The sequence below is a fragment of the Austrofundulus limnaeus genome, unplaced genomic scaffold (assembly GCF_001266775.1).
Source record: "Austrofundulus limnaeus strain Quisiro unplaced genomic scaffold, Austrofundulus_limnaeus-1.0 Scaffold199, whole genome shotgun sequence".
In the NCBI taxonomy this organism is placed as follows: Eukaryota; Metazoa; Chordata; class Actinopteri; order Cyprinodontiformes; family Rivulidae; genus Austrofundulus; species Austrofundulus limnaeus.
Window position 1 is genome coordinate 393151 of NW_013952601.1, and position 17927 is coordinate 411077.

Here is a 17927-nt window from a genome sequence, read left to right on the forward strand (position 1 = left end):
TCTTAAGATTGACAATCAGAGCTACTCATTTTGTTTAATATAAAACTGGGGGAAATATTTGATATTTTTAGCTCAGTGTGATTAACAAAAACAGTTTAAAATCCACCAGAAAATAAAATAAAATAAAAAACTCTCACAAAAAAGTCTAAGCAAGAAAGTACCCACCCTGTRAAAGTGCAACCAAACTGGCAATGAAGTGATACTGACCATGACATGTTTTTATGCTAAAAATAACACATGTGAGGTTTAAAGGTGCTTGAGAGCACATTTTAAGYTCAGCCCATGAAACAAAATGGTACTCTTACATTTTGGAAGACCATGGATAAGAATAATCCCAAAGTTGGAAATAGAAAGTCAATCTCACTTTATATCTGTATCTGCAAGGAATATCCAAGCTTCCGTATTTTAAACTAAAATGTCTTGAAAACAAAAGCAAACAGCCTGTCTATACAGTGGCTGACACCATGGTGGTAAAAGTTAAACCTTTGGCCCACTATAAGGCTGATTAAACAGGTATATTGGTCTGTTTCCTAAAAGCAGGCCTCTCAAGTTTTCTGTTCAGCTTGGTGTACGATTTCTTTTCAAGCAGAGTCTGGAGCCAACTGATGATTTACTAAACATTAGTCTGAAACCCTTGCTTTTGTTCTCTTTGTTTTGCACTGTGTGAAAGAATCAATGTGTGACATGAGACTTTCTAATGTATCTTGCATTAGCATTAGCTAAGTACAAGTTGCATGTTTGTTGGGTTATCTTTGTAAATTAGATTTTTGAAGAGAATCGTTTGATACTTAACAGTTCTCTCTGTTTTCCTACTACCCCTAGTGTAGCTTGCACACAGCTGAAGAAGACTGGGAAAGAGTCATCTTTCACTCTCTGTAATGAGACCAGTACCACCACCACAATCATATCACCTTTATCTTTACGAAGTAGCACAGAGCCCAGCGAGGTAACACTGGCCAGCCCTGAGCTCGACCTATCGTCATGTGGCCCGACAACAAGCAGCCTCAGGAAGTCGCACAGGGTTCACATGCTCAGAAGGAGCTGGAGCACCTTAATGCCTGCTTCCAAGAGCTTAGAAGCACTGATAGGAAAGACCAAAGCCACACTTACAGGGAAGATTGGTGGTCAGAATCTGCAGTCTCAAGATCCCCCAAAAGAGCTGAGCGTGTTCTCTGCCAAAACCTTACCCAAGAGCTTGTCCCAGGGATCGGTCGCCTCCGATTCGACGGGAAGAGGACAGCCAGCAGGAGTCTCGGTGTTGCTGCTGGAGTCAACAGCTCCGAGGTCGGATGCAGGAGCGTGGAGGTGCCGTGGGCCATTTAGTCACTGCTTCCTCAGGAAAGCGTCAAACGCTCAAGGTAGTGATGAAGACAGAGACATGTATTCACACGTTCTGTTCTCTGAGAGCTCCGTTTCTTTCAGCTGCAAGAAAAATGCGGCCTTGAAAGAAGGCAGCAAAGCTGAGGAAAGCAACGTGCCCTCATCTGTGAATGCCATGGATCTCAAAGACAGGCTAGCTTATATAAATTCAATGAAGGGCAAAACATATAGCCTTCACACAGGGTTTGCACTTGCACGGAAAGATGCCTTAGATATGATCAGTGTGTTGCGTTGCAGTGTGAAACAGAAGCCCAAAAGCGATGTACCTGAGGTCAGTGAGGCTGACATGGAGATGCTGTCCCAGCTGCTTTCACTGCAGGCCAAAGCACTGAGCGCCGCCTGCAGTCAGATGGCCACCGAGTACAGCAGCCCGGAGGAGCTGCTGCTCACCCTGACACACAGTTTCCACACACTGTGTTGCTTAGCGCAAGCCTGCATGTCGCTGGTGGAGGGCCTGGTCATCGAGCGTGAACGCCGCGAGGTGGTGGTGAAGGTGGATGAGGTCGTCATGAACTACGTGTGTCTGCTGAAAGCTGCTGAAGTGGCTGCAGGTGGCTCCCCCGGAGACCAAAGTGTGAACGCATTGATACATCACTCTGCCACCATTTCTGTTATTACAAACACACTAACCAACTCACTGAAAACACTGCTCAACAAAAAACTGTTGTTTATTTCTGATTGTTGATTTTTTTAAGCCATACATGAGAGACATGGGTTTTAAAAACCAAATGTGAATTGCTGTGAAAAAAATTCTTGCCTTGTCTATACAATATTTTATTATCTAAAGAATCTATGAAATTATATGAATTAAAAGTTTTAAAGAGATTATATAAAGCCCGCTATTAAAAAGCATATGACCTCCCTCTCAAGTATATTATTTAATATTATATAATAAGGATTATTTTAATTATTCATTGATATCTGAAGAGATGTAAATAATTACTATTCTATGTGTAYCTTGTTTATAAACTGTAAAAAATAGATATATAATGGAGAAATGCATACACTACAAAGTTCTAGACAAATCATTGCACAAGACAAGATGTTTTAAAAAATATTGTACGTCATACAGCTTTTTCATTTGTTGAATCACTTGTTTTAATTAATTATTTACACATGAATATTAAGTACTTTCTTGTTATTTTTGTCAACATCAATAAAATAAAACTTTTGAAAATTCTTCACTTAGTTGTGTTTTTATTGGCTTCCGTGTTGCATTTTTACGACCAAGATAGGCAGGTAAGACACTTCACCCACCTTGGTCCGAGGGCCCGGTGGCACCGGTGCATGGCAGCCTCACCTCTGTGCTGCAGCTGTGGCTACAATGTAACACAACCATCAGTGTGTGAATGTGTGTATGTGTGTGTGGATGGCAGGAAGGCGTTAGGGACTTGATAAAGTGCTGTATAATTTCAGGCCATTTATCATTTATACTGTATGCCAATACAAGCAATATGTAGTACATTATTTACATTTATTCACTTGTTAATATCAACAGGTCAGACAAATGAAAATGTTAGTTTGCAACAACTTCAGGATTTGAAAAAAATGAGACATGACTAAGTTCTTATGAAGTAGGGTTCTGCGGAAACTCGTGTAGAATCAGTATCTTACCTGTTTTAGTTAGCTCTGTGAATGACCTCAGTTTGCAGAAACAGACTTTAATTCTGTCCAAATTGATAAGCTATAGTCTGGTATTAGCAATACCAAGACCAATGTGGATTTCTGCCATTGTAAAGCAACATCAGTGATTTTATATTTGTTTAGAAGATGATAGCTAATTACAAGCACAAGAAGCAGAAGCTAGCTGTAGCACTTCATGTGCAGCTATGAACATGTTATGGATTAATTATGTATATTTGTTCTACCTTGACACTGTCCAGTAATCATATCTCATGATAACTAGTTTCGGCTGTTTTACTCAATCAGCCCAGACCTCAAGACTCCAGCAATGCACGACCCATTTTATTTTGATAAGGTGTTTCCGGGTTGACAGCTCTGTCATTGGTTAGATGGTTCACAGTTGGCGAACTGTGATTGGTTGTAAGCATGTCACAGGATGTTATATTATCAGCTGCTCTGCGCTGACGAGCAGCCACAACTTGACAGACTTCTCTGATTGACTTCTGCTCTGTTGTTGCTCAAATTAAATCATTTGACGACCATACACGCAGACTTTCTGTGCATTTATTCCAACGTGTTTCTGCATTCTTGGTAAATCGTGCCACCACAAACACTTCTAGCAAGGAAATTATACTATACTTGTTAACTTTGCACATGTCTAATGCAAAGTTTATGGCAGTGTAAAGGACTATAAAACAATGTTTGCATGAACTGCTATAAAAACTTTGCACAATAGCAATCCAATTTCGGCCCCACTCATTACCTCATGTCAAATCAGTTACACAAGGAGGCCACAACATAACACCTTAGCACATAACCTAGGGTTAGCGGACAGTTCAGATCATTTGAAGTGGTGTTCTGTTAAAAAGTTACGAGCCAGTATTATTTTGCCTGATATAGATAGCTCTTTGAACAAATTCTGTTTAATAAAACAGCATTTAGTTCTGATTAAATTGATAAACTAATGCACAAGTTACAAACTGGAGGCTCGTGAGCCAAATCTGACCTTCATTAATGTTTTATCCAGCCCCAAAGGTCACTTTTTACATTAAATGTAACACAGTTTACTCCGTTTTTCATTGTGTTTAGTACAGTTGAACAACWTTCATTACAAGAAAAGTGAGTTAGAATCATTCTGTAATCATTAATTTTGATGTGGAAAGAGTAACAGAGTTACTTGTATTTTTCTGTTATCTTCTTATTTTAAAGTCAAATTATTGGACTTTTGGTGAGATATTTATTTTTTGTTAACTCATTAGCTGGATCATGATAAGACAATCATTTTTTCTTCATGTATCAGGTTATGTGTGTTCTAAATGCTACAGATTATATAATTTGAAGAAGGTAATTTATATTCATAAATAATTTGTTGTAAAACCCTAACCCTATTTAAAAAAACTTAATCCATTTTTAATGTCAGACAAGACATGCTTGTTATGTGAACAGGTGGGGGTGGATGTTATTCAGCCATGCAGCCACGATAGCCACAAATGACAGAAAAAAATGCCCGATTTACTGTGTAAATTTGTAAACTTTGTCCAATTGTTTCACTTTCCTCTACTTCTTCAGCAGAAATGAAACCATCTTTTCACGTATGTTATAGCCAAAAGTACAGTCACAAGGTCTTCAATTGTGCCGCTATGCTTTACAACTGGAGTGAGATCCTTAAATGTTTGCTCAGTGTCAGTGGTCTGAAACAAATAGGAAGTGATGCTGACTAATTATACACACAATGGATCAACACAGCCATCTGCTACTTTCACACTATCACCTCAGAACTGATTGTCACATTAGAGCTCTTTGCTATTCAGACCAGCTTTACAACACAAGCAGGACCTCTTGTTAAAGTCACAATGTCTCTTCAATTAGTAAGTATACCGTATTTATTATTTTACTTTTGATTTACATGTAGCTAAACTGAGGTGGTTTGGTCAGATATTCTGTAATGTAAGTTGAAAATGTAGTTACTTGTTCGAGTAATTCCTCACCCTCTGACTCAAAATATTTCTAACGCTTTTGTGCAATTTGTTTTTTCATGCGATTATTTCTCCGTACCACTTTCATAGATGTTTCTATTTTTGTGCAGATTTGTGTGACACTACTGGGACTTTGGTTTCATTTCAATAAATCAACAACTGGCATCTCTTACCCAAAAACTCTGCCATGTGACGTCAGCGAGGTCAGCAATGGAACCCAGGTGAAAGTGGACTGCACCGAGAGAAGCCTCACGGAAATCCCCAGTGCCATCCCCAGAGAGACTACCAACCTGACTCTCACCATCAACCATATTCCAAAATTAAACTCAACCTCCTTTCACGGTCTGGTTAACCTGACAGAGATCGACATGAGGTGCAACTGTGTGCCCATCAAAATYGGCTCAAAGGACCACATGTGCACAAAGAGTGTGACGATTGAGGAAAACACCTTTACCACACTGGAGAATTTAAGAGCACTGTATCTGGATGGAAATCAGCTCTACAGCATACCTAAAGGCTTGCCTTCAAATCTTATCCTGCTGAGTTTGGAAGTAAATCATATTTTTTACATTTCTAAAGCAAACCTCACTGARATCCAGAATATTCAAGTGCTATATCTAGGACAGAACTGCTATTATCGTAACCCCTGTAATGCCTCATATTATATTGAAAATGGTGCATTTCAACAGTTAAACTATTTAACATTGTTATCTCTCAAGTCAAACAACTTGTCCTTCATTCCCCATCAACTGCCTACAAGTTTGAAAGAACTGTATCTCTACAACAACAACATTCAAGAGGTCACTGATGAGGATTTCAGAAACTTAACCAACCTTGAGATTCTAGATATCAGCGGAAACTGTCCTCGATGCTACAATGCCCCTTTCCCGTGCAGTCCATGTTCGAACAATGCACCGCTTAAAATCAGTGAGACAGCTTTTAAAATGTTGACCAAACTGAAAACGCTACGACTGCACAGTAACTCGCTGACACGTGTGCTGCCGGAATGGTTTGCCAGCATGAAAGCTCTCAAAGTGCTTGATCTCTCATCAAACTTTTTAGCCAGAGAGATTGGGATCACTACCTTTCCTCTGCACCTGGGTAAGCTAGAAGAACTGGACCTGTCATTTAATTATGAGCTTCAGAGATATCCTCAAACTCTCAGACTGTCGCCCAGCTTCTCCTCCCTCAAATCTCTTAAGATTCTTAGAATCAAAGGTTATGTGTTTCAGCAGCTAAAGCTGGACAGCATTGCTCCTTTAAAACCTCTGTCCAATCTGGAGGTTGTAGATCTTGGTACAAACTTTATTAAAATGGCAAACCTGAGTATTCTGATGGAATTAAAAAGCTTTAAAATAATAAGTCTGTCTGACAACAAAATATCATCTCCTTCTGATGGCCAAGATGAGCTTGGTTTTACCAGAGGAGAGCCCTTGCTCTGGTCCCCCATGTCAGAGGCTGATCAGCTCAAAAACAAGGAAGTAAGAGAGATCCATTACTTCAGATATGATGAATATGCACGCAGCTGCAAATACAAAGACAAGGAACTTGGAATAGTTACATCCTTTGTCAAGAAGGAGTGCAGTATGTTCGGAAAGACATTGGATGTCAGCAGAAACAACCTGTTTTTCTTGCATTCAAGGTTTTTGAATTTGAAAGAGCTGAAATGTCTCAATTTATCTGGAAACGCCATGAGCCAAAGCCTAAACGGTTCTGAATTCATCAACCTGGCCAGCTTAAAATACCTGGACTTCTCATGGAATCGCCTGGACCTGCTCTACGCCTCTGCATTTCAAGAGCTGACGAACCTKGTCGTCTTAGATGTAAGCAACAACAATCATTATTTTGAGTCAGAGGGTTTGACCCACATGCTTAATTTCACTAAGAATTTAAAAAACCTAAAGACACTGCGGATGAATCACAATAAGATTTCCACTTCCACTAACATGGAGATGGAGAGTGAATCTCTAGAGAGGTTAGAGTTCAGAGATAACCGCTTAGACATGTTGTGGAGAGATGGGGACACTAGATACGTCAACTATTTCAAGAAGTTGATAAATCTAAAAGCCCTTGATATCTCACATAACAATCTTATTTCTATACAACCAGAAGTCTTCAATGGTCTTCCAGACAAGCTGTCACAGCTCTAYATTAACAGCAACAAACTAAAATCTTTCAATTGGGGGAGACTTTCACTTCTGCAGTCTCTACGTGTTTTAGACCTAAGTGGAAACTACTTAACTACTGTTCCACGAATGTTGTCAAACTGTACCTCATCACTTGAGAATCTTATTCTACACAAAAATCAAATCTTTAAACTCACACCAAATTTCCTCAAGGATGCTTTCAGCCTAAAATATCTGGATCTTAGCTTTAAYCACATAAAGTATATTGAGGAATCCAGCTTTCCAGACAATGTGGTTAAGCAGATGGACATGTTGCTTCTGCACAAAAACAGATTTCTTTGCACCTGCAATGCCACTTGGTTCATCACTTGGCTGAACAGAACCACGGTGACCATCCCTCGTCTGGGTGTAGATGTTACCTGTGCTTCTCCGGGTGCACAAAGAGGCCGTCCTGTGGTTTCAGTGGACTTAACGGCCTGCCAGTATTCCTTCCTGTCAATCATCCTCTACATCCTTATGACATTCCTCCTCCTCAGTTTCCTCATTGTGTCCATCTCCAGTCATCTCTTCCTGTGGGACGTCTGGTACATCTACCACTTCTGCAGGGCAAAGATCAAAGGCTACGGCCGCCTGCACTCACCGAGTGCGCTCTATGATGCCTTTGTCATCTATGACAAAGATGATCCCGCAGTGGCAGAGTGGGTGATGAAGGAGATGCGCACTCATCTGGAGGGCCGTGGAGAGCACCGCTTGACGCTGTGTCTGGAGGAGCGAGATTGGGTCCCTGGATGTCCCCTGATTGACAACCTCTCTCAGAGCATCCAGAAGAGCAAAAGGACAGTGTTCATCCTCACCAAAAAATACATCGAAGGAGGGAACTTCAGAACAGCCTTCTACATGGCCCACCAAAGACTAATGGATGAAAAAGATGATGTGATAGTGCTCATTTTTTTGGAGAAGCTACCTTGCAATTCAAGGTACCTGCGATTACGGAAGAGACTGTATAAACGGTCAGTTCTTGAATGGCCAACAAACCCACAGGCACAACCATATTTCTGGTTTAGCCTCAGAAGTGTACTGTCTACTGAGAGTCATAAACAGTACAGCAATCTCTTCAAGGAGACATTATAAATGTACAAAAATGAGAATCTCTGAGTTTACTTTCATGTGGTTTGTAAATATTTAAATATTGAAAAAAAAACCTGGGCAATTATTTTTATTTACCTGGGATTTTCTACCATTTTTTGAGACCTGATTTGCACACTGCTGACACACAATATTCTGTTTGTGATGTTTGTCCAGTAAGGCAGTAAAGCTGTGAACATCACAAAAACAAGGAAATGAAACATGTATACTGTTACTTCTGCTATTCATGTGCCGCTTTTCTTCCACATCCTGTCTTGCTGAACCAATGAGTTTGATGCTTTTATATTGGTCACAGTGGAGTTTTTTTCTTTTCTCTCATAGCATGTGGATATAACAAATAAAGACAAAATGTTGACTCATTACAAATGTACTTTTGAGATCTAAAAGATTTTATATTGCAAGCACCACTGGGTTTAAAAACTGTTTTGTCTGAGATCAGGATCGACACAGTTTGCGTACAATGGTGAGTTCAAATATCAGACTGGAATAATCAGCAGAGCTTTCAGGTTTTCTTTATGTTTTTAACTGTTTTTTATCATGTGTTTTTGCATTATTGCACTGAGATTATCATACAATTATACAAATTTAACTGACTCATAAATACTAACCCGTTCAAAGTATATTTTGCAAAGTATGCTGCGATTTTAAACGTGTTCAATTATATTAAAGCTGAATGACAGATATAAAACTCATGTCTGATTTTTTTATTCATATGTCTTTCAACAATTAGAGGCATAGTTATTCCAAGATATGCAGTCAAATGCATTTTTGATCTTTGAAACAAGGAAGCCCAGTCACTAGTTGTGTTAGAGTGGTTAGGGGAGTCGTTCTTCCAATGTGAGAGTTGGCAGTTCGATTTCCCACTATTCCATCACATGTTAAAGTGTCACTGGGCAAGGCACTGAAACCCCCACTGCCTCTGATATGTGTCCCATCAGTGTATGAATGTGATTTAAAGCACTGATTAGTCTCTATAGATTGATTCACCTGTATTAGCTTTGTAGAGAGACATAGTAGAGTGATGTGTGAATGGATAAATGAGGGCACAGATTGTGGTGTGAAGCACTTTGTGTATCCTGGTTGGATAGAAAGGTCYTATACATGTACAGYCCATTTACTAATAGCATTAAAAAGCTATTGCAAGCACAAATTAGATGACTATATTACTGTATTTAACATCTCTTGCAGTGTTTTTTGGCATGTAGTTATAAATCTTATTGAGAAGTTGTACAACTAATATTACAGTTTTACAGTAAAAGATTAACGCTTACAGAATCTAAATYTGTGACCAAAGCATGACTAGAGAAAACAAGTTTTTCCATCTGAATATTTACCTAACTTACYACTACCACCTGCTGATGACTTACAAAACAACAGTTTCCAACACTTTGCAGAATGAGTTCAGATTTTAAAATGCACCTAAATATAATTTGACCATAAATTAATGCAAAATGTCTTTTTATTCCTTTAAAATCATAAGAAACTTTTAAGTGCTTTAAATGATCACTCCTTAAAGCAAAAAATCAATTTTAGATTTACTTTTRTCTTCTTCAYTATAGCTTCTGTTTTTTWTWKTKTTKTTTTTTCTGAAAATTACCACTTAGCTGTAATACTGCATTAGTAGATCAATGCATGCCATAAGAAGGCATAATTACCTAAATTAATTATAGGTGCAGCCCAATAAAATGTGCAAGTTCCATTTTTTTAACACAACAGAGGAAGTCAACTTCTATATGCCATGTAGTGTTGCTACGTCTGTCAAACGAGTGATGAAAAATAGTGACTAAATAGCCAAATAAATACTTAAATCACACCAAAGAAGGACTCAGCAGTGCCTTTAAAAAGATTAAAAATTATCAAAATTGCAACAAGCAACATAAACTGGCTACAGGGACACATAAGAAAATCTTTAAAATGCTAAATTGCAACCAATAATACTCAAGTCATAATATGATCAGAGAGATATAAAATGACAACAGAGAGCAGCAATCACCTGAGAGATGCAAAATATCATGGYAGAATACTTGAGATGATGGCATAAAATAACATATTATAAATTGTCAAATACTACAAAGTGACCTRGACTTGTCCAAAACTGGTGAATAGTTAAACTAAAATTTGTTTCAGTTTGACTTTTGCTTTAACACAGTAGTGGGTGGAAGTGTGTGCTTCTTTTTATGTGTGTGGTGGGGGAGGGGTGTGTGGAATAGAGAAATATAGAGAATAGATCAAGTTCCTTGTTGTGTTTTGGAAGACAAAGARTATGAGGAACTGAATGTCCAGTTAAAACCAGACAAGTGGGAAAAAAAAACAAGTACAAGTGAGAAGTTCGACTGGGCACAAATTCATTGTTCCAACAGGTTTTTAAGCTTGACTTTTACATAAACTGGATTACACAACATGTTAAATGTTAACTTTTTACTCCATTATTTGTTTACAGACTGGTAAGGCTTGGATTCATCTGCTCCTCCTCTGCATGTGCTWCCATCCAAAGACCCAACCTGTGGCATGCACTCCTTTATGGATGTTACCCAACTTCCCCTGTGACGTCACAGCCTTTRACACCTCCAAGGTCCTATTTGACTGCAGAGGACGCAGACTAGAAGCTGTACCTCGCGGGATAACTGGCAACGCAACTGATCTCGACTTATCAGAAAACTTCATTAAGAGAATTGACGCTGATGCCTTTTCTGGTCTGCTGAATTTGACTTGGCTCAATCTCAACTGGGCAAACAAGAACAAGAATGTGAGAATTATGGCGAATTTCAAAAACCTAACCAAACTGCGTGAGCTGAAACTGACTGGGCTGCGTATGAAGGAAGTCCCACAAACCATTCCTGTCAGTGTGGAAGTCCTCGAGCTGGTCAACAACCAGATCACACTCCTAACAAAAACAAGCCTTGCCAACTTAACAAACCTGACCCAGCTGTGGTTTTCCAGAAACTGCTACTTTGGCAATCTGTGTGGAAAACACATTGAAATTGAAGACAACAGTTTTGCTAAATTGATCAAACTACAAGTTCTGGACCTGTCTTTTAACAACCTGAGCCACGTTCCTATAGGATTACCCCAATCTTTAAACAAGCTGAATCTCACCGCAAATGGAATACAGCACATATTTAAAGATGATTTTTCTGGATTGTGTAATTTAAGAGTCCTTAAACTGCAAGGAAATTGTCCAAGATGTCAAAATTCTCTGCATCCTTGTGTTCCTTGCACTAATGGTTCTCTTGACATTGACGCAGATGCATTTGAAAATCTAACGCACCTTTACTCACTTAATCTGGCAGGAAACTCCCTGAAATATCTGAATCCATCTTGGTTTAAGAACCTGACTGAACTCAGAAATYTGTTCCTTTCAGAAAACTTCTTGATGAAATCAGTTACTGGAGAAAAGGCTGTGTTTTTAACATACCTCTCAAAGCTTGAAATAATAGATATTTCTTTCAACTTTGCTTCTAAGGATTACCCGGACACAATAAGTCTCTCAAAGGAATTCTCAAACCTTACATCTTTAAAAACTTTGCACATGGAAGGGATGGTCTTCAAGACTCTTGACCAATCCACACTTGAACCTTTATATAAACTTGAAAATCTGACTGCGCTGAATTTAGGTACTAACTTTATTATTAGCTCTGACCCCAGTGTTTTCAGAAAATTCCACCATTTGAAAATGATTTACCTTGCAGAGAACAGGCTATATCCCATTCCAAAAACAACCCTCCGAAAACCAAGATGTGGATACCCTCAGAGGTCAGATCTTTCTGTTTCATCGTTCATAAAACCCAAACCACAGCTGTTCACTCACGAGTTAACCCACGGTCTTATAAAAGAGGAGTGCTTTGAGGCGGGACGGGTCATAAGCCTCAGCTCCAACAATCTGTTCTTCATTTCTCCTGAGCAGTTTGAGGGATACGGAGACATCGCCTGCCTCAACTTGTCAGGGAATGGATTCTCAGCAGCACTCAATGGCACAGAGTTCTCCTCGCTGCCTAATTTGACCTACTTGGACCTGTCCTTCAATAAGGTTGATCTGGCCTTCGATGGCGCCTTTAAAGAACTAAAGAAACTGGAAGTTCTGGACCTCAGCTACAACCCGCACTACTTCAGAGCATTCGGGATAACACTCAATTTGAACTTCATGAAAAATTTGCCTGTCCTGAGAGTGCTGAATATGAGTCACAATTCCATTTCCAAGTTAACAACGAAACAGATGCACAGCAAATCGCTAGCCGAACTTCGGTTCACGCATAACTCCCTCGGAGTTCTCTGGAAACACAGCGACGGCTCCTACGAGAACCTTTTCACCTATCTCACCAATTTGACAATTTTAGACATGTCTCACAACTACATTAAAAGCATTCATACCAACATTTATGAAAATCTGCCTCGTAACCTCACAGTGCTATGCATCAGCCATAACAAACTGATAGAGTTTTTATGGGACAAACTGAAATATTTGCCTAAACTTAAGATTTTAGATTTGAGCTACAATTCTTTGACTTATTTAGCAGGGGATAACTCAACAATCAGCAACTCTTTGACTTCACTTGATTTAAGGGGCAACAAAATTTTCCACTTGGAAAACAGTTTTTTTAACGGCTTGAAAAGCCTTGAAACTCTTGGCCTCAGCTACAACAAACTAAACATCATCAATCAAACGACTTTCGAACTGGGACCAGAGAGTAAACTTAAGACTTTGTTTTTGTTGGAAAACCCATTCCAGTGTACTTGTGAATCATTAGACTTCATTTTGTGGGTAGGAAAAAACAGAATAAGGATTCCCAGACTGACGACTGCAGTGACGTGCGGCACACGCGCAAAGGACAGAAACAAACCACTGATAAGCTTTGACCTCACACCGTGTGTAAATGACGATCAGGCGTTCAAGATGTACATCCTCACAAGTTTCTTTATTATTGCCTTTATGGTTGCGGCAACAATTGCTCATTTATTTTACTGGGATGCCTCCTATATCTTACACTTTTTGAATGCAAAGCTGAAGGGATACAAATCTTTGCACTCACCAGATAACATTTACGATGTCTTTGTAACCTACGACACCAAAGATCCACATGTCTCTGAGTGGGTGATGAGGAACTTGCGAGTGAAACTGGAAGAGGAAGGTGACAAGCAGCATCCTCTTTGTTTGGAGGAGAGGGACTGGACCCCGGGAGTCCCACTAGTGGATAACCTCATGCAGAGTATCCGATACAGTCGTAAAACTTTGTTCGTCCTGACAAAAGGCTACGTTGAGACCGGTGTCTTCAAGCTGGCAATGTATCTGGCCCACCAAAGACTGCTGGATGAGAACGTAGATGTGATTGTGCTGCTGATGCTGGAACCTGTGCTGCAGCACTCGCACTTCTTGCGTCTCAGGAAGAGGTTGTGTGAGAAAAGTGTCGTGGAGTGGCCGAGAACGGCAGCAGCCGAGCCCTGGTTTTGGCAAAACCTGAGGAATGTTGTGAGAGTGGATAATCAGATTATGTACAACAAAACCTACTCAAAGTTCTTCACTGGCAAGTGAAAAAGAAAGCCAGTCAGCGAAAACAATCTGCAAACTACCTGTTTTTATATGTGCAGTGGTATTTGTTTTAAATAAACATTTAAGTTTAATTCATAACCCATGTTTTGACCTATACATAAGAAGTTTTTTTTACAAGTGCTATCATAGTTTTGTTTTACGCACATCATGATTTAGTCATTTTGAATTAACCTAAATAATAATGAAGCTTTCAGAATGTTTGTAAATCTATTTCATTTTATAAATAAATCAAGTCGATTTAAATCTGAACACATTGCGTGCTCTTCAATTGCATTGTTTACTGTCAGTCTGAAGTAAATGAATAAAAAACAGGTGAGGTTCACACGTCTTTAATCTCCTTGTAAACCTGAGATCTGCTCTGCAGCCTCCTGCTGTCTCTTGCTGTAGTGCCGCGCTGCGCCACTAGAGGTCAGCAGAGTTAAAGTCAGAACAAGGAGCTGTATGAGAGCTCAAACCAAGCTTCCTTTTCTCACTCTAAAGTTTTTTTATTATTATTATAATTATTGTATAGCCTAATGGTAACGTTTTCTATGTGGGAAAGCAGCTAAAGCCAACGCTGTGGCATAAGCAGTAACCTACATAAATTTTAAAAAAAATGGGCCATTTCACTAATGAGACACAGCTGCTGCTGTTGCTTAGTAAGGTAATTTTATATAAAATAAACGCACTTACTTATCTAATAAACTCGGTTATGCGTACGTTCTGCTCGACTGGTGTTTTATTATCACTCCTTAACTCCGATAAAAATGAACTTAACTTCCGCGCTGAGGTTGCACGTACGGTGACGTCAGAGGTAATTAACATTACCCCCGGGTATTTATTGGCTGAACGCGCCGCGAGACTTTACTCTGCTCCTCCGGTTTCGACAGTAACGTTTGGTGTGATTTCTCTGGGAAGCTCCAAGTAAGTTTACACGCTTGTATATTGTAGTTATTTTAAGTGTAAAAGTACKTTTTGTGTGTAAGAAAGGCAGGGGATAATTATGAATTATGAAAGCAGTTGATTTCTTAATAAGGAGGGAAACACTTTGTGGTCATTTTAAGGCTTTTTTAAATATCTTTTTCAAGTTGCAGTATTTTAATTAAACTGAATGTCAGTTTTAACACTAGCATAAATAAGCCTACAATATATTCAGATGAAAGCAGCAATTGACTTTCTGGGCTTGTTACTGCTCAGGTGTGCTGATTATAAAGTTTGAAAAAAAACCTAACAATTAACTCCTTCTACTCAGCACCTCTGCAACAATGTCTGACAAACCTGACGTGAAGGAAGTCGAAACTTTTGACAAAACCAAACTGAAGAAGACGGAGACTCATGAGAAAAACACCCTGCCGACTAAAGAGAGTACGTACCGCACAAAGTGACTTACTGATGCTTATTTGGTTGCTGTGATTATAACTCGTGCACCTCTTGTTTCTGCAGCCATTGACCAGGAGAAATCAGAGTCCTCATGAAGTCCAGCACTCTTGCACTGTACACTTCGACATGCTTTGTCAACATCAGCCTTGTATATTTGAAGATGTAGCTTTTGCAGTTGTGGCGATGGCTGCAAATTCCTCACCTTCACATGTGTGGGTTGACTGTTTGGGATCTGGGTCATCTGTAAGGTCTGCACTGTGCCATTTTAAAGCTGGCATGTCAGGAAATGTGGTGGACTTCATGGTTTTGTTGGCCTGCTCTGGCCACTGAATACTCACTAAAATGTCTTATGTAAAACTGAAATGCACATGTTTAAATATGCCAAATAAAAGCAAACAAATCTGTCAAACTCTGTATGCATTATTATTAAAAGGAGTTTCCTCTGCCTCAGCCCTATTTTGAATTTGGCCTAAAGGGAACTGTGCAAGGATGAAACGTTGCCTCGTGGTCTTGCATCAAAATTTACTGAGCTATCTTAGGCTAAGTATGTAGCAGTCAAACTAAACTATTTCCTTCATACTCCTGCACACCGAAGCCAGCTGTATCTTTGTGGGGAGACAAATTTCATTGAATTTGTGGCCTTTTTTTCTCTACTCTCAAGACCTTTTTGAGAGAACTAATTTATTTTCAACTGGAGTAAAAGGTATTCCCCCCCCCAGACCTACAATCTGGATAATTTTGTGCAGATTATCTTAAAACACTTAAAGCAAGGAGTTAACCACATGAGTCTGCATCTGTCAGGCCTGTGAAAAGTTGTCAAAGGTGAAAACGGTTTATAACACTGATCACTAAACTACTTGTGGTTGAACCGTTTTATCAAACAGCACCTTTTCTGTCTAATGAAATGTAGTTCAATCCTCCTTGCAAGAACATGTTTTTAAAAAACTTTGTAAAAACAAAACTGCATTTAGCTTGTTTTTTTTTTACATTCTGCTATCCTTTTGTGTGCAGTCTGGGGCCTGCAGCTTATTTTTACATGCAAGTGGAAGTAACATCTCACAGCTACAGCAGTGTGGTAAAACTGAGTGTCTCAGCCTTTGAGTTTCATGTTCACTCAGACATGGACCTCAGTGCTCAGATTAAACAATTCTTTGTAAGGAATGTGGTGGTGATTCAAAGTAAGCACAATTTTTATAGTTCAGAATTAAAAGTAACTCGTCCATAAAATACTTGTTTGCATCACTTTTTTTACATTAAAAACAATGAAACGGGTGTACCTAAAATTCTGTTTGATTTTAATGAGAAATAACCATTATGTGACACTTAAAATAAAACCTAATTGTGGTTAAGTTTGTTTAGAATTACTCTTATGTCATGCTAAATATAATTTAAGAAAAAATGTGCCCATGTAACCGGGTTACAAAAAGCAAAGGCTGGGACAAAGGTCTTTAATATTCAGCCTCTTTGTGTTCCTACACCAAAGTGCACACAATTCATCTTTGTCTTCTTTCAATAGTGCCCTGGTGGGGGGAAAAGGGAGAGAAAGTTCACATACAAAAGATGAGGGTGTGAGCCGACCGAGCCACAAACTCGAAAGAACAGAAAGTCTCACAAACATGTCTGCTCTTAGGAGTAGAGAGGTTTCCATGAACAAATGAATCAGCAGAAATGTTGAAATATCTGTACTCCTTCTAGTAAAAGTCACCAGAAAAACTAAAGTGAAGTAGAAGCATAAATCAGATGTTTAAAACCTTTGAAACAATAAAAACAGAGGAAACGGAGTTATCAAAGAACATATTCTATTTGACAAAATAAGACCTGAAGCTTAAACAGGTAAGTCATTAAGTAAAGAGCTCATCTAATAAAATACACAACATAAACTATTTAAAACAAGAACAATGGCACAACATGTCAAGATAATATATTATAGATTTACAAGAAAACAATGGCATACAACTACTCTTTAAATATTTAACATTGAGCTTCAGCTTATTCTTTAGTTTCTTCCTGTCCAAAAAACATGCACAATCCTGTAGGTAAGAAGGAGATTGTGCATTTCATTCAGGTTGTGAGTGGGTGTGTGCTCAAATGTTTGTTGAGGATTTGTTGGTCAGAGCAGTGTCCTGTCTAAGGTGCACTCTGCCTTTCACCTGTGGATCGCTGGAGATAATCAGCTCAGCCGTCAGCAACCTGAGGAAGTGGAAACAGAAAATATGTAATAATAATATGAAATAAATTACAGCGACATCAATGGAACTTTTTTTTTCCTGGAGTGTAACAGAGCATTAACCAAGGTAAACCTTAAAACAAACAGAGTCATGTTGAAAACTGAATTAACATTATACATGTTGTAGACAGCTTTTTGGAGGAACAGTTCGTTTGTTTATGGCAAGAGCAATGGGAACTGCTACCATGCTGACAGAACTTCAGACTCAAACCTGCAGAAACATCACCCTAAATTTTGTGTTGTACAAGTAGTGAGTGATACGTTCTTACAAAGTTAGGGCCAACTAATCAGCATTATTTTGTTTCAAACATAAATAAAAAAAACTTCATTCTTGATTTTTGTAAGCATTTATCAATTTGCAGCTGATTAGGTGTTCTAGAAACGATACAAGCATAAAATAATCTGACGTTATTCAGGTCAGAACAAACTAAAGAAACTAATTCAAGTTGGTTCTGATAGAGAACCTCGGGTCATGGTCAGGAAGGGCCTGCTTCATGATTCACGTAGGTTTATATAGTTTGTCATAAGCAAATATGGCAGCAGCA

The 17927-nt window shown here is 38.9% G+C and overlaps 3 protein-coding genes across 6 annotated transcripts in view; all 3 read left to right on the forward strand.

Moving 5' to 3' along the window:
- Positions 1-2562, forward strand: part of frmpd4 (FERM and PDZ domain containing 4) — a 40203-nt gene extending 37641 nt beyond the window's left edge. For all 4 annotated transcript variants that reach the window (XM_014018671.1, XM_014018668.1, XM_014018669.1 and 1 more), the window contains one exon: positions 828-2562. In XM_014018671.1, coding sequence (XP_013874125.1) covers positions 828-2065 — 1238 coding nt within the window. In that variant the 3' untranslated portion in view covers positions 2066-2562. The remainder of the gene's footprint in view (positions 1-827) is intronic.
- Positions 2563-4939: 2377 nt separating this feature from the next.
- LOC106524764 (toll-like receptor 7) lies at positions 4940-8236 on the forward strand. The gene has a single exon (XM_014018707.1). It carries the CDS (start codon positions 5039-5041, stop codon positions 8234-8236), a length of 3198 nt encoding a protein of 1065 aa, XP_013874161.1. The 5' UTR covers positions 4940-5038.
- Positions 8237-10658: 2422 nt separating this feature from the next.
- On the forward strand, positions 10659-13826 carry tlr8a (toll-like receptor 8a). Its single transcript, XM_014018705.1, has one exon. It carries the CDS (start codon positions 10659-10661, stop codon positions 13776-13778), a length of 3120 nt encoding a protein of 1039 aa, XP_013874159.1. The 3' UTR covers positions 13779-13826.
- The last annotated feature ends 4101 nt before the right edge of the window (positions 13827-17927 follow it).